Source organism: Papilio xuthus, unplaced genomic scaffold (genome assembly GCF_000836235.2).
Source record: "Papilio xuthus unplaced genomic scaffold, Pxut_1.1 DF826945.1, whole genome shotgun sequence".
NCBI lineage: Eukaryota > Metazoa > Arthropoda > Insecta > Lepidoptera > Papilionidae > Papilio > Papilio xuthus.
Window position 1 is genome coordinate 7,409,757 of NW_013531704.1, and position 22,547 is coordinate 7,432,303.

Sequence of the window (22,547 nt, forward strand, 5' to 3'; positions counted from 1 at the left end):
TTCTTTTTGTATTTCTATGAAACATGTAACAAATGCAAAATAGCTTATGTGAGTATTAATCAAATAATGTAGGCCGAGTTAATTATTTTTCATGTTTACCAAAAGCGCGTTCCGTTGCACTAAATAAATTAACATGAACGAACCGATTAACATATTATTTATCTTACGGGCAAAATTAAACAATATTCACAAGTTTTATATTTAATACAAATCCACTATATTTTATGTTTAAGTTCAGAGATTATTCTATTATAATAATTTTAGAAATATATTTTAGCGCACCGTTTATGTAACGAAACACTAGAGAGCGTAAAAAAAAAGCGCGCCAAAACACATTTCTGTCAAAGATTACGAAATCTAGAGATATGCATAACTAGAAACAGATTAATATTCCAATCTACAACTAAATATACTTTTTACAATCCGTTGTACATTCAAGCGAAATTTTTAAGTCGTTCTTTTTAGTATGTTAACTACATGTTTGTTTAATTTCGTTTAAAATGTACATCAAATGTATCCGCCATTTTGAATTAGTGCACGAGAAGTTTTAATACAAAAAATTAACCATAGAATATTTCAAGCAAAAAAAATCTAGATTTATTGTGAAAGATATTGATTAAACTTTAACTAAAGTATTATGGCTGACATTATTATTAAATGTCAAACATAACCATCAACAATTTTTGTTCCACTAGTTCGTCTATGGTTGCAAATAGACTCAATAGATTATTGTAAATTGTTCGGACGCACGTCAGTATGATTTGTGCTATTGTCCAACTAACGGTCACCTATGAGATCGCATAAATAATTTTGACAGCTCAATTGTAAATGATTGCTTAAGTGCAGGTCTCTATTTTGTAACGTCTTGAACAAAATTTTATACCATAAAGTGATTCATTATAAGAACATTTAACATAAATGACATGACAATTTACTTCTGGCAACTTTCAAATTGCTTCGGATGCACATTTAAAACGAAATTTACTAAATATTTGAACTTATTAATGCTAATAATACTGTACACACCTCCATTCCAGTAATGGTATTGTTCAAATGGTTACGTACTATAAATCTTTACTATTTCTGACAGTAGACTCTATAAAAAGGCGCTCTATACAAACAAGTATAATAAAAGAGCTTTGGCAAGATAAATATTTGACCGAAATGACCAACTTGTATCAAAATTTCAACTTAAAAGTACAAGAGTCTATCAACTAGTTTATAAATAAATCTGTAAAACTTACAGAATAAGTATTATATTTAAATGAGGTACGTTGAACCACTCTGACTAAATATTCGCGGCGTTGGATATTAGATTTTTTGAAAAATGACCTATTCTCTATTATGTACAATCGTGGACTTGTCAAAACATTTGTCAAAATAAAAATTAGATGTGGTAACATTATCTTAATTTGACAGCACACTAGCGCCACTCAAAGGTAAAGAAACTTTTTGAGTTTGTGTATTATTTTCTATGTTTACTATAAAAAAGAAATAAGAAATACTATAAAGCTATGTAAACATATCGTAAACTATCACCAATGTATATAATCATCAAATTGTTACGAAGAAATAAAATAAAATGTAAGAACTAATAAGTGTGAAAATGTCTCTTGTGTCGTTTTGAGTAAGTAATCGTTCAAACTCGTCTCGTGGGTATCGTAAGAACCGTACCATGATCAGCACATTACGAAGATCCAAATTATCTTTGGGAGTTGGCTTATAATGTTGAAACTAGTGTGAACTTTACTTTGTACTAGATGTCGTCTACGACTCCGTCAATGCGAAATAATAAAAAATTAAATAAAAGCCTATGAGGGGAAGAAAAAACTTCAATAAGTTCGAATATTTGACCCTTTCACTTTTATCTTCTGGACGGTTATTACTACCATCTCTATGGTTTAATTAATTTATAGAAACGAAGAATGCTACAGCAATTTCTATGTGGTGTGTTTTTTCAGTATATGTTTTTGACAAATGTTTTGATGCATAATGAAGCCGGTTGTACTTATAATATTATTAATACGCGTTTTTAATAATCTAACAATTATACAAAATGCTTCAAATGGAACAAAACTTAGTTATTCTAGTTCAATATTGATAGGTTAATAAATAATATTCATAATATACGTTCGTCAACAAAGCCCGTATTTATTGTTGTTTAAATATAATTAACGTAAAATTTTAAATAGATTATGACCATGTTGACAATCGTATATAAACACTAACAAAATCCTAGGAAGGAAAAATTAATTAAGTCACGAGTTCTGTAATTTTTGGCATATAATTAAGAAAAACATCCGAAGAAAACAATCCGAGTTCGATTTAATTTATTTAGATTTTTTAATCTATATTCGTATTACATTGGCTGTCAACGTCATTTCCCATGTTGTTCCTTTTTGAAGTTTTTTAATTATAAAGTTTAATTTCGTTTCAATTAATAAATACATATCGATTAGCTTTTCTTCGACCATTCAATACACACTAAAGTTATTTTTATACTCGACTAGGTTAACATTTAACTGGATTTAGTAATGAAAAATCTATTTAAGTTAGCGTATGGCAGTAACATTGGATACTACTTATCAATTCACATTTTGCACGGAATATAGACGGAATATGCATTCAAATAAGATATCGTTCGATAGGTTCCTTTTGCAAATAGATTGTTCTCGCGGCGCCACTGTTGCATTCCAAGATGGTGGCGAGCGAATGACAGCCGGCGACAGCTGTCAGCTAATGGCAGTTGATGGCGCGCCGCTGCAGCCGGCGGATGCGTCTGTGCCAATCGTCGCGCCACTCCAGCAGGAGGGTTCTCTCTCCGACCGTGAGGCCGGGCATGCCAGATGATGCTCCCTCTTTTTCCACTCCTAGGATTAGGTAGGACCTGTGACAAAACATTTCAACATATTTTATCGTTTCTTCATCATAAATTTGCAGCTCTTGTTTCTTTTCAAGTTAATAAATATGATTTAAGAGTAACTGACTTGTTAATCTTGATCTTGGGACAGTTGCAGGCGAGGTCTGCGGCGCGCACGTAGAGGGCGGCGGCGCCGCGGCGAAGGCGGCTGCGCGGCGCGCGCTTGTACACCGCTTGCACGGCCAGTGACAGCCGCGCCCACGCCGCGCCCGTCCCGCCCGCTGGCTCGCGACCCACCACCCGACCCATTATGACTGCACACAATGAACAATTTTACTGGTAAAGTAAACCCAGACACACCAGAAATAAAAGAGAGGGTTTCGGGCAAGATCAATAAAAATATCCACCACAAAGATTAAACTGATGAACATAAGTTAACAATTACATTCGCTGTCGTCTATTACTATATGCAGCACTAACAAGCAATAAACGTTAGCTACACATTATCACGAACAGTCAAATAGTTTAGTTGGAGTTGCATGAGAGTTCTCACCGTAGTCTCGGCTGCAGTACTTGTTGAGATTTAGTGTGCGTGCGCCGGCGCGGCACCGGCCGCACTGCTCCGTTGCTGCACAACACATACATAAAATACATACATTTTGATCAAGTTAATACATACAAAAGAACAGATACTTATAATAATCCTATTAAAAATGTAACTGAAGATAATCAATTTACAACTAAACATGAAATGAACAATGATTTGTACGAGAAACGCTGTAAATACAAGTTACAAAGTTACATAACATCGAGCTAAGTTACATGCATAGCAAAATAAACTAAGTTACCTGAATCACTTGAAAATTTTAAACAGAAAACAGAAACAATTAAATGAATTATTGATTTGTTGATGGAATTTAAGAAAAAGCCTGAAATCAAATTGGTATTGTTTTAAAATGAAGATATGTAAACATTGATGAAATCAGTAAAATTGTGCAAATAAATATGTAATGAAGTGATAGTACCTTGTGATCTCGTCGACAATAATTTAGTTTGAAACAAGATTGCATGATGCTAACTAGGTTAGATTTACTGGAACACCGAATACAGGAATTAGTTAGGTAATAAATATATTAAAAGTGTGAATATTCCGAAAATATATTTCCTCATTTTATTTATAGTTTTTAATTATGTTTTAAAACAATAATTTTTGTTTATGTTAATTAGGTAATTTCTTTGTTTCAATTCTTCGATCAATATCAAATGTTAGTACGTATCCATTTAGCCGAATTAGGATTACATATTGAAAACTTTGATAAAGGTATAATCACTTCGATGGCGGACACTCGTTCACATACTAAAGGATTATTTAAATAATTGTAACAACATAGAAAGAAAATTATCATCAAGATATGAATAAAGAAAAGAAGTACCACGTACTGATAAATAAATCTCCAAGAAGGTTGAACAAGATAAGTCAACCTCCTTAGTAATTGAATATAAACTCTTTGGTGCAAACTTATTAGTCATGTAAGTACTAGATGTGGCAGTGTTATTGTCAGTGGCCAGTGTGAACGAGTGCCCAGCGGCATGCGGTGTGGTGAGGCGAGAGTGCATGAAGGTCCACTTACTACTTACCGCGCCCCGGCTCCGCGTCTACCGCCTCCATCGCCTGCACCGCGGTCACCACGCGTGGTATACCTGTACATAACACGGCACACATTATAAATATTCTCATTGACCAATCATACTGAATACTGCAGTCACTATTAGAGAGCAGCTACAGGACGCCTGCACAAAATGCAACACATGTGATTTGTACTTTACGATAAAGAGAATAAAATACAAAAGTTTGAGGAGGTTTCCTGAATTTTAGTAAATGGATCTTAAGTACTAAAATTTTTTGTGATCGTTGGTGCGGACACTAATGACATGATTATTATGTGTTTAAAAACGTGTTCATTATGTAAAGACTCACGTATGCAGGGCGCGATGTGGCTACGTGATTGCTGGTAGCCCTTTGCGCAGCGGTTGCAAGTGGTGCCGGTGACTCCATCCTTGCAGGGGCACTGCCCGCTCGTCTGGTTGCACGTCTTGCCGCTTGCACCCACCGGGTGACAGTCACACGCTGAACGGAACAAATATTAGATTCAATGATCAAAAAAAGTTTAGAAGCAGCAGTCACCGAATGCAAAAGAATAGTTACCGATACTTCATCTAAAACAATTGGTTGGCTAAAGAAAACAATCTCACTTTGATGGCCGAAGCTATAACGAAGGAAAAACTGGGGAAAATCAATTGCGTCTCTTTTTTTTTACTTTTTTCGGACAAATTGCGTCGCGGACCACTAGCTTTCAGTAGCTCAGAGAGGCTATAAAGTCGGAAAAAATAAACTACGCGAAATATCCACAGTCCATTTGTTGCGGTCGGGTCGGAAAGTAGTTTTCCCATAAAAATGTTAGCGCGGGCGTGTGATGTGCCCCCGGGGACTGGGAGGGGGCTTTATGGAGACGGGACCAGTTCTGCTGACGTAGAATTGATGAACTTACACTTTTAGATGGTCGTGAAGGTGAAGATGTTTCTAAGGGTAACATTACACTGGGGCGTTTGAATTTTTTGAATTATTTTATTAAATAATTCAGAGCATTTTTTGAAAAGTAAATTACTGGAATCCATCACGTTAACCAATATTTTTACTGTTATATATTTTTGTGATAAAGTTACGAAATATAAATTTTTCTACATCTTGTCTTAATAATGTATAATATGTCAAAAGGAATTTGTTAACAATGTAAATATTAAAATCAAATTTGATAACTAAAGTAAAAAATACGCTTAGAGAAAAAATCTTATAAATCTAGTCCAACCAATATCTACTTTAGGTGTTATAAAAGGCAAAGTAATTCAGTGCCCGACCTCTGAGGTCCATTACCCTTCCGGAAAGTGCGTGCAATCTGCCCCCGACCCGACCGCACGACCGCACGATAGACTTACGAGAAACTTGCGGCAGTCGCCGGTTGGGACTCGTTACAATAATTGAGTTTTCGGGATCGCCTCCGAACCCTATTGTGAGGTTGAGAATAGCTGATGTTACGTTTTATGTTTATTATTTCGGATTAAGTCCATGTTTTGCCCAACAATAAACTGTTTTTTACGCTTTCCTAACAAATTAATTCATGTATTTTTTATAAAATAACAAAATCGTCATTCTCTAAATGTTAAACTAAATTTAAATTGAAAAAACTAGTAATGATCGTTTAGTTTTGAGTAAGGAATTGTTAAGTTTTATGAAACTTTCAACAAGTATTAAATCTTTTGTTGTCAAAGTTAAACAAAATGTCGTCTGAACACACGAGAGATACAGTCACTCCCCTACGCCATAAAAACTTCAACTGATTTATATATCGTTCCATTTTTAAATAAAGACGACAGTGTACTGTTTACTTTCACGGCGTACACAGGTGAATAACATTTTTTATGACGCGTCTTTTATTTATTTTATCTGTACCCAATAGCTAACTCACTTTTATCGTTAAAAAAAAAGTTACACGAATTATTTTTATCTTCGTTTTTGACTTACCCTTTTACGGTGTCAATAAAATGTTGTTTAATACACGTTAAAGTTATTCAATTACATTTTGTTGTAAATAAATTGGAGTCTGGTAAAGTTTGAACGGTATTTTTATAGCATATAATGTTTTAACACCTAAAAACGTTTATTCCTTTTTTGGTCATTTTCATCGAATACTACTACCTTTTTAATAACAACCCGATACACGCCATGAAAAAAAAATTTAACAGCAAAACTCTAACAACGTTTGAACACTTAATGATCCAACTGAAAACAAAAACAAAATGTTATTATAAAATTAATTTACATAGCTCAAATCAAATTGGCGACACGTGACAGTAAATTCTATCTGCAAAATATTATTAGGTCGAATCCCTACCACCGCTACCATCAGCGCCAAAATGGTGAATATCAATTAGGCACAAAATAGTACTTCTTATAGCCAATCCATTTATAGAAGTCAGTGGATAAAGTTTACTCACGTTTGCAGGCCTTCTTGTGTGTGATTGGTTTGGCGGGATCCCGGTAGTAGCCCTCGCGACAGTAATGGCAGTGACGACCCGCGGTGTAGTGTCGACATTTGAGGCACACGCCACCGCTCGCGCGTCCCGACAGCTTGTACAGCTCCATGTTGAAGCGGCAGCGACGTGCGTGCCCGTTGCAGTTGCACTCTGTGACCAAATAAGAAGCTGTGACTACACTGTCAAAGTCAAAACAAGAATAACAAAACAAGACTAGACGCCCTGTCAGCTGACACAGTGGGATACATTGGAAAATACGCAATACCATCTTACTAATATTATAATTGTTTAGATGGATGGATGTTGCTGAAATTTGGCATAGATGTAGAACATAGTCTGGAAGAACACATAGGCTACTGCTTTTTTTTAAATTCCGCGCGTACGGAGTGCGGGCGACAGCTAGCAGAAGAATATTTCTTAAAACAATATTTGTAATCAAGTTTTCTTTTGTTCTGGACTTTTCATATGAAAGGTGTGAAATTAAATATTTTAGTATCCAAACAAGTTATTAAAAAAATCTGAAAAAAACATAATGTAAGCTAAAGGTGTATTAACAAAGGCTGTAGTAACATATGAATGAAATTATACAAAACCGTTGTGATAACAATACGTCCTGTCGACGCACTGGCACACATGAAACTGTCATCGTATGATCTGTTTTAATGATTTACATATCACTGCCGCCAGATGGCGCTCACCAGTTCCTTTGTGGTTTGCATCAACATTCGTTACGATTGATTTATAATGTTGAAGAGTTATAGCTTACAGTATTTTCTTTTAGGTTACAAATGTTGTATTTGAATTAGCTTATGTAAAAATATGAGTATCGCTTACAAAACAGTACATTTATAATTTTATAATATTGTCATAAAACTACAATCTTTCAAAGACGTTAAAATAAATTAATATTAAGTTGAGATGTCGTGTCTATTGATTTATTACTCTGTGTTAGCTTTTAACTAAATGCTATTTGTGTTTAACACCGTTATAACGTCTTTGTCTAATTATAAATTTACTGCTATGTTTTATTGCTAAATAAAATGTTTGAAAACTTGTTAAACGCTGACAAAGTTAAATTTAAACAGACATATTTGCTAGTCACTAAAATAACTATCATTAAATATATTTATATCACGGAAAGTAACTAAATAATTACAGTATTTATTATAAGTTTATGTCAAATCTTTTAGGTAATGAAAATAAAGCTTTGTCATTTTTATTAAAGTTTATACAGAGTCGTACTCAAGTGCTGTGATTAATAAATTCTGTGCTTGTAAATTCAATCAATAAACAATCAAGTTTCAAAAGGAATCCCTAAATTTTCCAACCCATATTTTGTATTCAATAGATGTTAGCGAATCAGTATTCAAAGTTGTTGGCGCGGGAAAGCCGCGCCGAAGCCTTCGTTACGTAACTCGCGCGTGAGCTATTAGCTTTTGCAAGTTTGTAACCATTTCGTATGTAATATGTTTTTCCATTTAAAAATTGAAGACATTGATTTGTAGCCTAAATGGCTTTATCGATTTTGACATAAGTCATTTTAATTCGTACACGAAAATATGAATATTCCCAAGTTACTCGATACAAGTAAGTGATGAGTAATTACTGGAGCTTATAATTTTCTTAGCACGAGGTACATCCCCATGAGGTGGACAGAGCAGCTGAGAGCGGCAGTAGACGTCTCTTTACATGTATGTGCAAAAAGAGTGGAGGCGTCTGGTGAAACGAGTCACAGCACCTGCTAGATGTTTACGACCATGTCTATAAAGTCTGAAGCTACTAAGAAGATAATTATCTTAAATTAGGTAACTTAAGGGGAATCCTCAGTGTATATTCTCATTGTAAAATTGAACTATAAGAGGATTCTTCGAAGACTCTGAGTATAGAAATCATTGTATTATATAGTTTTCCGTTTAGCTAGTTAGTATGTTTGAAAAGAGTGCAGTAATTGTTACTTTCCCCGGTGCGCACGTGGTCCCGGGTAAGTCGGTACGTGCGGCTGTACATCCGACGCCGCTTTGCCCGCTGACCGCGGACGTGACCCGGGATAAAGAACTGCAGAAGCCCGGCAGTTGCTAGCTATGGCTCATTGTTGTGTTAACTTTTGTGATTGATTCATTAGAGGGAGAAATTGTTAGTGTTATTTACTTTACACTAGTATTTATAGCATGTACAGAATCTGTGCTGAAAATCTAATTAAGCTGTTTGTCCCTTAAAGCAAAGATTCAAATATGTTTTTGTATTGCCTTTCATTGTTTTGTTCTTTGTACCTTATCTACGAAATTTTACGCTTCAAAATGTTCGTTCTTTGTTTGAAAATATAATACTCGGAATACAATACGTCGTTTTAGATTAATGTCGCGTTCAATACATTCATAGAATTAATCTCCTCGCTATAAACAGTTAATTTTAAACACAATCAAGATAAAGTGACTTAGGCACTGTTAAATCCTATCGTGTTAGACAGTGCGAAAGGAAGCCAGACGTCGCCAACCCTCGGTAACATTGTTAAAGCGAAGGGGAACTCCAAATTGGCGCACTCGAGATAACAAGTTTATTAATTCAATTAATTCCGAATTCAAAATGGATGTATTAGCGCTTAATTATTCGGCACAAAGGTTGAGCGTCCCTGGCTCGTGTGGAAGACATGTTAATTAGTAACGAGGATTACTCGTGAAATTTGGAACACCTGAAACATACGACTAATAATATTATATCTCTTTTATATCTTTGTAAAATATCTAATATACCGCTTCAAGGAAAAAATACTTAAAAGTCCAAATTTTTTTTTTAAAAACCATTCCAACTAAGCTCTATGCTTGTGCTAACATATGGTTCACGACAATAGTCGAATGTCGGGATTCGAACCCCCAGCCTCGTGATCGGAAATCCGTATCCTTAACCATTAGCCTATTGACGCTTTTAGCCAAAATTAAATATTGTTTCCATCTGTTGTGTGTGTTTAAGAAGTAGGACATTGTTTAATCCATTCTTCGGTTGACACGGTTCATCGTTTTTACCGTGACAGTCACATTAGCTCTAATCTGAGCCCAATGACTAAACCCTGGTGCTAGCCAACTAGGTGCCCTCAGCGGCCATTATTTATCCATTGGCGATCCGCCAGGCGGTTTCAGGCCGAATCCGAAATACAATAGTCCGGTTAAGCGCTCTGTTTGTACGATTAACTTGTGATTTATAGTCTGTATCGTTTATTTTGTTTTCGTCGCTCGCGTGCGCGTACTGTGTGACATTGCGGTCTAGATTTACACGAAATTGAGATATTATGAGTAAAGTTAATTTCAATTTGACTTGAAATCCGGCACTGCTTCGCTCTAGTAGCATGTCATAAAATAAGTTAGTTAACAAAATATCCGGAACTTGAAGTTAGTGACTTGATATTTTTATAGCTTACAAATTACATACATACGGTTTAATAATCGAAAAAGAAGTAAAATAAGTTTATGATATAAGTTCAGACTTTTTAGACTTAAAATTATTCCTAACGACCATAAGAAAAATAATTCAATACATAGAGTTGAACATGTCTATGTAGACTGGACTCCACCACTGCGCTGGCCGAGCTGTGTCTCCAGCACCCCAGGGAGATGAATAAAACATCCGGGAATTGGACAACACAACCTCGCCACACAAGTTATGAGTGGTACAATATATAAGCATATAGCGACATATTTTAACATTTATTATTAATAATCATGATAATAAATAAAATACATACGTCCCTGTTTCTCCAAAAAAAAAAAACGGCAGCTATATTTTGTTATATTTTTACTAGCTCTCGCCAGCAACTCCGTTCGCGCGGAATAAAAAAAACTGATTAGTTGCCTATGTTTTCTTCTAGACTATTTTCTACGTCCATGTCAAATTTCAGTAAGATTCATGCTGCCGTATCGGCGTTACCTTCAAACATCAAACAAACATCCATCCATCCATCCATCCAATTGAACATTCGCATTTGTTTTATTAGTAAGATGTATTGTATTTAAGAGACATGTTTAATATTAGTTTAATACAAGCTATTTCAAAGTTGAGCAAAAACACTGACAATTTAGACTGTCTTATAAAAAGTTACAATAAAATTAACAGATTAAAAATCTTTTATAATATTTAAGTCTACAATTAATATTTTTATTTGTGTAATTTCGGTTATAAATCCATTTTCATTCCCGCTTAAGCGTGTATCTTGTACCATACGAATGAAACATCTTAGCTCGTATGAAATGCATTAGTTCCTACAACTAGCTCGATATAGGGTTGTCACAAAATAAATATTGCATAGAGTTTGTGCAGAGGGTATGTCAGAGAGTCTATATCCAGGCAAGACAAGCAATTGATATGTCATCGGTAGAGACGTGGGAACTTATAGAAGTGGGAGGAAAAGCAAAGTGACCAAGTGCAAGGATAAGTAGACGACAGTATTAATTTATGTAAGGTTAAGTTACGTGTAAATAAACTTAAGTGACTTAAAAGTAAACATAATTTCGTAGTTCATTTTATTAAACGTAATTCACAAAAATAATACGACTAAATTATCGTGTGTTAACATTAATATAATTTTTATTTACGTCATCAATTTTAAACAGAATAATTGGGAACAGAACATATTTTAGGACTTATTATGTGCATATGAATTCGTAATAAGTATGTAATGTATAAACAAATAGGTGTCTTCTTTAATAATTTTAATCACATAAATAAATAAATAAATAAAGAGTTTATAATTAGAGTGAATGGTCATGATATTGAACTGTATTTCGTGTCACGTTTATCGACTCCCAGCGAATAATTTAATGACAAGAAAGATAAAGCCTTCCTCTGAACTTTGCCTACGACGTTAAATTTAACAGACGAGATAAAATAGACAAACGTGCAACATTATATTCATGGGAGTCAGCCAGTCTCAGTTTCACTGCATATCTGATTTTAAAACCAAAGTCTTTCAACACTTCCATTTGGAAATTATATGGCGTCTACTGTTTTGTGGTTTATAGTGTTTAGTATAAAAGTTGTTGGTTTCACAAACGCTGCTTTACCCGTTCTATATATTTGTCAAAAAACGTTAACCTTTCTCAACAAACATGTTGATAGTGTGATATATGCGTCAAATAAAATAGTTTAGTCGTTTACTCATATTTAATACTAGCTATCACCCGCGACTCAGTCCGCGCGAAACTATTGGTCGCAGCGTAATTTTATATAGCCTAAAGCCTTCCTCTATAAATGGACTATCCAACAAAAAAAGAACTTTTCAAATCGGACCAGTAGTTCCTGAGATTAGACTTTTAAACAAACTCTTCCGCTTTATAATATTAGTTTAATATAAACTTAATTTAAGAATCAAAGAAACTCTATATTTTAATACTTATAATAATAATGTACTACAACAGAATTGATAATGTTTTTTTTTTATATCACAAGGTGGCAAACGAGCGAGCGGCCACCTGAAATCGCTGAAATAGCGAAGTGACCGTTGCCCATTGACATACGCAATTGCATATGCGTTGCCTACCTTTAATCGATGGAGGAGAGGATGCACAGAAAGAAAATATTTTCCCTTTCCATGCATCCTCTCATCCGGAAAGTCCACTTCCACTTCCCATCCTTTCCTTATAAGAAAAAGGGTGGGAAGGGAAAGAGGACTAATTTTGGCCTCCGGGACGCACACTCATCAGACGAAACACGGAATTGCTTCCACTTGACGCCTGTCTTCTGTGTGGTCGTGGTATTTCACCGGGCGAGCCGGGCCGATTCGTGCGAAGATGTTAAAGCGGGCTCTACCACTGTTAAATGTCCAAGTTCTTTTAATAATATCCTTATATCTATAGGTATAAATAAAAACATATAAAACCAACCTTATGTCTTTGTAATAAAAAACAATAAAACCCAAAGAAATATATTCCACGTACTTTAAAGTATCGTAATTAGAATTTTCATGATATATCTTTTAATTTTAATATGTTTTATGGTCAGTTTCGATCGTAAAACTTTTTCACGGTCACGAAGTACAATCGCGCTCATCAATTTTACGCGACGCTAAATGAATATCTCGTTTAAAAATGATTTACGCGCTTCGTTAATAATTAAAATTATTTATGGCATCTTACAGTGCGCTTAATTTAAAACATTAATGTGGCGAAGCACAAGCAATTTTTAAAACATAAATTAAAAATATTTTAGTACCCATAAAACATTCAATCTATACCTTTAGTTGTATTTCTTTAGCATCACCAAAGAATAGGAAGCTTCTCGAGACAATAATTTATTCCTAATCCTAATTTTAACAGAGCCTAAAGAAATTACTTCGAAAGTAGTGTAATATTCGTATTGCGTGGATGTATTTATACGTAATAGCTATTTTGACTAAGACAACAATAAACAAATTTGATCTATTACTTTGTTATAGTCTACATTTAAAGAACCATAGAATAAAAATCCAACTAAAAGTCAGTTAAGTTGCAAAGATTAACAATACTTAATCCAAGTAAAGATCCATTTTAATTTTATGTACTTAAAAATATTTGTAATAATTTTTTAACACTTGTGTTCACGACTGTACCATTTAAGATGCATCTCCATAAAATCTCACCTTTTCGTGTTACATGTTGTATAATTTGACGACGTCGTTCTGGCGTGAGGTATTCATAATGGGTTCTTATTATGGACATACGAGGTGTAGTAACTAATGACACTCATCACACGGTTAGCACTCTGCATCGAACTTTATTATTTTAAATCATATTAATAAGCGTCGGTGGCTCAGGGTTAAGCACCTGACTTGTGATCTGTAGGTCCTGCGTTCGAATCACGCCATGTACCAATGTGTTTTTTGATTTACATATGTACATTTATCCCACGTTTTTATGTTGAAGGCAAAAAAATCGTGATGGTGCACATATCTGAGAAGAAATTCAAAGATATGTGTGGAGTCAACCCGCACTTGGCCAGCGTGGTTGACTATGGCCGAGTCACTCATAGCTTAGGGTAGGCTCCGAACCCCTGAGTAGGGATGAATAGTAAGCTAATGATGGTTATAAATCTTAACTGAGCTTTAAAATATACGCAAGTATTATAAAGCTTTAATAGCATTTTGCGCTGAAGAGATAAGGTTGATCATAAGATTTAATTGGTAGAACAATTGGTGTATAATTTGTGAGTTTTGACTAGATAATTGTTGCCAAATAATTTTTAATTCGCAAATGTATTTTTATATTTTATGCAAATTGTATAAAAGACATAAACTAAAGTAAATTGTTATTATGTCACATTAATAATATACTATTTTATAATAAGTAATGCAAAACATATTCACAATGCAACAACAAAATTGAACGTTAAATATAATTTAAATTGTGACAAAGTAATATCGCCCGAAACCAAATTGGATATTAATTAAAAATAGTATTTAAGCTTTCCACATTTAAACGCGATATTTGATATGAAACATACAGATATTGTGTATCTGGGGAACGCATAATGAATCCCAACACGTTATTTGATCTCTCTAGTGTGTGGTACAAGTTACAAACGACGAGCGTGAATGATAAATTCTGGTATACAACATTTTAAATACCTTTATTATAAAATGTTAATTTATTACTTTATAATAATAGTATTTTACATTATTGCTTACTAAATAAATAAGCGTGATGACTTTTCATCTTTTATACTTGACATCTGCCCATTTTTGGACAGGAAATAAAAATCTTTTTTGACGATTTGAACTCTATATTAATAAAGAATTTTAATTATTTATTTCACATTGTCACATAATAAAGTATATATTAATCAAGCATTGAATCGTGTTCTTTTACTACCATAATAAAAATCAAGTCGGTGTTAAGGTGGTCACGTGATGTACAATTTAGTCAACCGTCGCGCCCTTATATTTTGGACCACGGGATTTATTTAATTTCTGTTTGTGAGTTTAGCTTTGATATTCGGGAGGCTGCATTTTAAGCTCTGTTAGCCCAGGGCACGCGATCAAAGCGAGCAATTATTTCACGAGCGCAGTTTTGACAGCGGCGCATAATTTCATCTAAATAATTCATTATAAAAATGCGCCATCTATTATCATAAATAATAAATGATACCGGAAGCGAACAATTCTTTTATTTGAAGTTAAGAGCAGCTTTGAGTGCAAAGAAAAAGATTGAACTAAATCCCTAGACGAGAGAAAAGCTTTAAGAACTAAAATCTATATAGATAAAATAAATCGTCTTTAGCGATAGAATCGTTAGGGGATTAGACCAATACTAGTGTAGTCACATCACGATGCTTCGTTACGCAATGTAAACAGAGACTTAGCTAAGACAAACAGAATCAGTATCAATTCGTACGGTCTGTTTGTCTCTATTGATTGTATTATATTAAACAATGACAGCGTAGTTTCAATGAAGAGTTTAGTCTCGTTTGATTTAAAGTCAAGAAACGCATATGCAATTGCATATGCGTTGCCTACCTTTAATCAACGAAGGAGAGGATGCACATAAAGAAAATATATTCCCTATCCATGAATCCTCTCATCCGGAATGTCCACTTCCACTTCCCATCCTTTCCTTATAAGAAAAAGGGTGGGAAGGGAAAGAGGACTAATTTTGGCCTCCGGGACGCAAACTCATCAGACGAAACGTGGAATAGCTTCCACTTGACGCCTGTCTTCTGTGTGGTCGTGGTATTTCACCGGGCGAGCCGGGCCAATTCGTGCGAAGATGTTAAAGCTGGCTCTACCACTCTTAAATGTAGCATAGATGTACAGTACAACATATTCTGGAAGAACACATAAGCAATGTGTTAAATAGTTTTTTTTTAATTCCGTATGAACAGAATCGCGGGCGAAAGAAAGTAATTAATAAAGACTATAATATTGCATCGTTCGCTAGTGAAAAGCCTTTTTATTCAGGTCGTAAACATGTTAAGTGTCCGTCAAAGTTTGGTCGATCGGATACTCTGTGAGTCGACAGTTGACAGTCGCCAGTCGTCGCGGTGGTCCGCTTGAAACTGGCTCTCGCAAAATGCAGTTCCCATTCAACCTCACTTCCTTAATAAAACTTTTCTAAACGAAAAAAACAAGAACTTTGAAATACGGCCTCTGTCGGCGCAAGTTGTAACTCGAGATGCGTACACCGTTACTATTTAGAGCCGACGCGACAGCGCCGTGGACGACGGAAAGAGTGGCGCTAGTGTGCAAAGACTAGTGAGGGGACATAGATATCGATAATTTAGAGAAAATCAATATTTTTAAATATGTTGTAAAATATTCCAGGGTTTTATGAATTAAATTATCAATCGAAATTTATTGTGATGTAATAAATATATTTTAACATCGATGGAGATTAGTTAACTCTAGAAATAAATCTACTTATAGCTTGTCAATAAAACATCGTACAGACCAAATATTGTACAGCAGCTAAAATAGTTAGATTTGTGCTATGATAGATGTCATTAAAAATAAATTAGTAAATCTCGATAATTATTTTAGTATAAGATAAACCACTAGTTTATCTCGAGTACAGTCGCGTGGGCAGGTGGGGCTGTAACATCGCGCGCGAAAGTGCTTACCCGCGGGATTACACCGACTTAGCGGAACATGACTGGTATACTGGTACACAAAAGTGATACAACATTACTTACGGTTTGAGTGTAATTGATAACGGCATTGTACTATGTTAAATTATTCTGGACTATTAAATATTACTGCGTCGGTGGCTCAGTGGTCAAGCACTTGACTTGCAATCTGCAGATTCTGGGTTCGAATCCCGCTATGTACCAATGTGTCGATTTCCGATTTGCATATGTACATTTATCCGACGTTCTTACGGTGTAGGAAACATCGTGATGCAACCTGCACATATCTAAAAAGAAAATCAAAGATATATGTGAAGTCAACCAACCCGCACTTGGCCAGAGTGGTTGACTATGGCCTAGTCACCCTTAACTTAGGGTAGGTTCCGAGCCCCTCGGTGGGGACGTTTAGTGAGCTGATGATGATTAAATGTTTTTGCTTATCAACATTGAAAGTTACTTTTTGGACTTGTGTTACTCGTTCAAAGTATGCATTTGAAATGTAATCAACCAATCCGCGCTGTGCCAGCGTATTTAACTAAGACTTAGAAACTAAGTTAGAGTAAGCTTGAGTCCTTCGGTGGAGACATCTATGAGCCGACGACAAACTATAGAACTCATTCATTTTAATGATAAATTGTGACTTACGTGTGTCAGAAAAAATACCGTTAAAGAAATGCGATGATTGCATATAAATAATTTATTAAACTAACAGTTTTGTACGTCAGTGTACACCAGGGTATGCAGGTGAACATTTTACGGCCTCGTAAAGTAAGGCGAATAAACCTCTAAATAGAATTAGGCGTGCGCCACACTGGCCGCGTGCGAACATCGGACACACGACAGGCGAACGTGTTCGGATGCGAACAGCTGACAGATAATATTGCGCTACATTTATAATAATCATCTATCAGTCTGAATCTATAGGCGTTTTATACTTAAAAACTAAATATGTAAAATGTATGTCCATATTACGTTATACATATAAAATTCTCGTGTCCCAAATATTTAGTACGGCTGAATCGGCTAACTATTTTTTAAAGCCGCGGGGACAGTCGCGGGCAACAGCTAGTTTGACATAAAACAATTTCATATTAAAACCGATAGAATCAATCATGTTTTAAACACTTATGAATTTCAAACGCAACATCAACTTACCATTATATTAATAATGAAATTAACATAATCTGAACATAACCACACTAATCAAACTGTATGATTAGTTAATTTAAATTGTGATTTATTTTTATTATCATCATTTTATTATGACAATATATTTTATAAAATACTAGCTGTCGCCCGCGACTCCGTCCGCGCGGTATTAAAATAAAACATAGTAGTCTATGTGTTCTTACAGGCTATGTTCTATATGTGTGTCAAATTTCAGAGAGATCTATACAGCTGTTCCGGAGATATCATGTAACAAACATCCATCCTTTTATCCGTCCATCCATCCAAACATTTGTAATATTAGTAAGTTAGTAAACACAGCAAATGTTAACGAGCGATCGGCCACCTGAAATCGCTGACATAGCGAAGTAACCGTTACCCATAGACATTCGCAATTGCATATGCGTTACCTACCTTTAAGCGACGGAGGAGCATGCATCCTTTTTCATTATGCATCCGCTCTTGTTATAAAAACAACAATATAACACACATCCTTAACCAAGAGGGCTAGGCAGAGACTACGGACCTTCATTTGGCGCTTCTGGCATACTTCTCACATGTACCTCGGTTTCAGGTGTTCTTAGGTTCTTAAGATTTTGATTTCGCCTACACTAAAATATTAAACGGTCGCGTTTAAATCCTATGTAACAAACAGTCGATCGTGTTCATTCTGGTTTGACTTGTTTATAGCAGTTTGAGAATTTTTATTGCGCTATGAGGGCAGCGTTGTTATGTAATTTTTATTTGATACACAGCGCCATGGAACTCGTTGTATCGTTGATTTAAACATTAATTATTATATCAATTTTATTACCACGACAAACTTAATTTACACAAAATTGATCTTAATTGCTTAAAGCTATCGCTGCGACGCCCTCCGTGTGAATTAAAAAGCCAACGTTATTAGTAGCCTATGTGTAACAGACTATGTTATACATCTATGCCAAATTACAACTAGATTTATACTGTAGAGCAGTCTCAAAAAGTCTCCCTCTCACTGGAGATGTATCGAGTAGTCACAACGAAACACTGGTTATATCTTGGTGCGAGTCAACTTTATTGAAATGCGATCGGCAAGTCGATAAATATACCAAATAAATCAATATCGTGATCTAGTAATATGTTCCGCCATCTATTGATATAATAAGATAAACTAAATTGACATAACATTTGACATATACAGCCGTTATTAACATTCTAATCCATCCATCCATTCCATCCATCGAAATATTTGCATTTATATTAGTAAGATTTAAATTTAAATATGTTATGCCTTGTTGTAAATAAATCTTAACATAGGTCACTTTCGAAAGATAATGAAACAATAACAAGCTATTATAAAGCTATATGTAACCAGACATTGTGGTAAGTGACCTGCGCGGGTCACGGCGGTCGCCGGTGAAAGTGTCAGAATTATTGCTTGCACCGCAACCATACAGAAAGAGATATAACATACAGATAACCGGTAAGTTAGACAAGGACAGATGTTGCTGCCGAGTATTTCGATTTGATATCAAGATTGATGGTCGCGTACAAGATGTCCGAACAATGCCGCCGTGAAATATTGTTATCGTTCGTAAATAATTTCCTCTTCTAACAGTCACTAATAATTTAAAGATTGCCTGAGATTTATACGTTAACAGCTTTATTAAATGTACGAAAATGTTTGATTTGTCAACAAACAACGTGTTTATAAGAGAGACACAAATGAAAATCTACTGACGGTTGTTATCTTTGATAAAACTGAGATGAAAATATTTTTTTAAATGGGGATTTCGGTCTTAGAAACCCACGGTTAAAGATCTTCTTTTTTTGTTTTTACATTAAGGCTAAGTGTTCCGAACAATAGTCTCCAACTTATATTTAGTTTAAATTTGGCTTTTATAGTTTCTCTTAGTATATATATATTTACTGAACAAAATTCACAAAGTTCTCTTTAATATTATCCCGAGGGAATCGTCAAATAAACAGGCTTACGATAAGGCATTGTATTCAAGCTTGTTCCGTAGAATTATACTATTTAATTCGCTACATTAACACGCCTCTATTCTCCAGGGTACGAAACACGACGAAATAACAATACTGCAGTCGCATAATTAAGATTATCAGAAAGGGATGAACTTTTGTTGTCCTGATTAAAGGAGGTAAGTTAATTTTATACTGTCAAAATAATACATATGACACAGTGCGGGTTCCACGTTTGACTGTGAAGGAAAACATCGTGATGCTGTACATATCTGCGAAGAAATTCAAAGATATATGTGAAGTCAACCCGCAGTGGGCTAGCGTGGATGACTATGGCGTAGTCATTCCTAACTTAGGATAGGCTCCAAGCCAACCAATGGGGAAGTATAGTGAGCTGATGATATGACCTAGTATGGACGGCTAAAAGTTGCTGGATGCGAAACGCTAGGTACCGCATGCTGTGGTAAGCATTAGGGAAGGTCTATGACCCGCAGGTGATGATTTTAGTTAAGATCATAGCCAGAATAAAATAATGGCTTATCTATAAAGCTCTTTATCATCAGAGGATTTTGTAAATTTAATTTCAAATTAATTATTCAGTGTATACAATAATTTTCATGGTACATAGGCATTGTTTTATAATAGAAATGTAATTTATATATAACCAAACCAAATATATTTGTATTTGCAGCTTATAATCCATCAAAGAAGATAATTTTCCCTGCTACGTATGTCTGGTTACGCTCGTAACACGTTGTCTGAAAATAGCGTCCAGTTATCTCTCGTCTAATTGAGATCACGTCGTAAAAGACACAATAAAGACGTCGTGAAGAGCGGCTCGCGGTTTTTCTCCGTATGCCGCGGTGTGCGAACGTCTTCATAATTGGGTCAGTTCCATTTTTACTTTGTTATTTTACTACGAAATGTATCATTGAAGTTATTTTAATGTTATTATGTTACTTTGGATTACTATTATATTATGATATTGAATAACACAATATGTGGATTAAAAAATTAAAAAAGACTGAAAATAAGAATCCGAAATGAAAAACTCGCTAAGTTTCGTTCTCAATGGAATTGACGTATAGACATCCACCAACATACATAAAAATATATATAGGCGCTAAAAATATAACCTCCTTGAGTTACCGTTGGTTTCTGAGACTGAAATTATCGTTTAAAATATTGCTATCTCTGTTTTGTCAAACATAATGACAGGGTTGATAATATGTTTCATACATAAATTTAGGTGTCAGCCAACTGTAAATCGGGTAAAATGTCTTCTGCTATGAATAGTACCGGTGTTACTATTATAAGTAACAAAAAAACACAGACGACTGAGATCCTCCTTTTTGAACTTGGTTAAAACGCTAAATCAATAGACTTCTACAATGTTCGAAAATTAAAATTACTACGCTGTTTATTTATGCCAAAGTCATTTATAAATTGAATAAGTACACTATTTAATAACGTTTAAACGTCCCATCTCCGATACATCATAAACAATTTAAAAGACAAGATAGCGTTAATATTAGTTAGAGAGTAAAAGATGATTACAGATGCCCAGCCTCAGTCGAGCTTATCGGGTACTACGCGTTCCATTAGTTGTACCAGCCTTGTACCATGAACTGGTATGAATATTTACCATGAAACTGGTACGGATTTTCCATCGATCAAAAGTGAATAATGTTAAATTCGTGTCGCGGAATCCAACTCGATGTTTGGTAACGGTAATCAGACGTTTGAATTGTGATCGATTGTTGTCAGTGGGAATGTAAATTTTTTTGGGAAGTAAAAGAGTAAAGTTATTATTTGACAAGTAAATAATTAATACGTTTTATTTATGGATTGTACAAATAAAGTTATGTCTTGATTATTTCCTTTTTTATCTAAAAGTAATATCGAATTTATCTTACTAATAATTTGGATGGATGGATCTTCGTTAGAAAGTCCATTGACCTCGCTGAAATTTGGCACAGATGTTGAACATATCCTGGTAGAATACATAAGGTTGTAAAGTTACATAGGATTTTAATTAATTTTGCGTGGATAGACTCGCGGTCGACACCTAGTTTGTAATACAAATGATTTTTCAGCCTTTTTTCAATTTTAAATTTTTAACGAAAAATCTACTGTTTACCATAACTTAAGAGATATGATATGATAGCTTATTTTTATCACATTTGAACTAAGAATATATTTATTATTTTCTTATATCTAAGCTATTTGTCACTTAACTAACACTTAGGTTTCAACGCGATCGCTAATGGATACATTATAATTGCGCACCGGACAACTTTATGAACCGGTTAAGTTATAGCTTGTAATGCGCTAAGCTAAACGCCCGCCATTTAACTTATCTAAGCACCGCAACTTGAGGGGATTAAGTTAATTCACTTGAAGTTATAGACATCTTGTACATGTAATGATATTTATTTATTTTAATTTATTTATGATTTAATTCGATGGAAAAGATAGAATCATAGTTATATTACACATTTGAAATCGTATAAATATGGCTTATTTATTACTTATTAGTTTTCTCCCGCGACTCCGTCCACGCAGAATAAAAAAAACCTAAATAAGTATCTTATGTGTTCTTTCAGACATGTTCTACATCTATGCCAAATTTCAGTCAGACCTATTTAGCCGTTCTGGATATACCTTCTAACAAATATATAGCACATTCACATATCTAATAAGATTTTAAAAATCATAGAATTTATAAAACTCCATTTTTAAGATGTTTAGCGGTGGGTTTCTGAGATTCAAATCTCCGATTAAAACATGTCGTTGTCTCTGTTTTGCCAAAGAAATAACAGTGATGGAGATATGTTTTATACAAAGATTTCGGTCTCAGAAACCCACGGTAGGAATCTAA

At 34.6% G+C, this 22,547-nt stretch overlaps 1 protein-coding gene across 2 annotated transcripts in view; it reads right to left on the minus strand.

Moving 5' to 3' along the window:
* Positions 1-216: 216 nt before the first annotated feature.
* Positions 217-22,547, minus strand: part of NetA (Netrin-A) — an 89,134-nt gene continuing 66,803 nt past the window's right edge. Inside the window, exons 2-7 of one of the 2 annotated variants that reach the window (XM_013317092.1) lie at positions 6,914-7,102; positions 4,839-4,988; positions 4,499-4,561; positions 3,414-3,488; positions 2,988-3,174; positions 217-2,887 (exon numbers count right to left, since the gene is read on the minus strand). In XM_013317092.1, the coding sequence (XP_013172546.1) occupies positions 2,737-2,887; positions 2,988-3,174; positions 3,414-3,488; positions 4,499-4,561; positions 4,839-4,988; positions 6,914-7,102 (815 nt within the window). In that variant the 3' untranslated portion in view covers positions 217-2,736. Of the gene's footprint in view, positions 2,888-2,987; positions 3,175-3,413; positions 3,489-4,491; positions 4,562-4,838; positions 4,989-6,913; positions 7,103-22,547 lie in introns of both variants that reach the window. The other variant, XM_013317093.1, reaches the window with a different exon arrangement.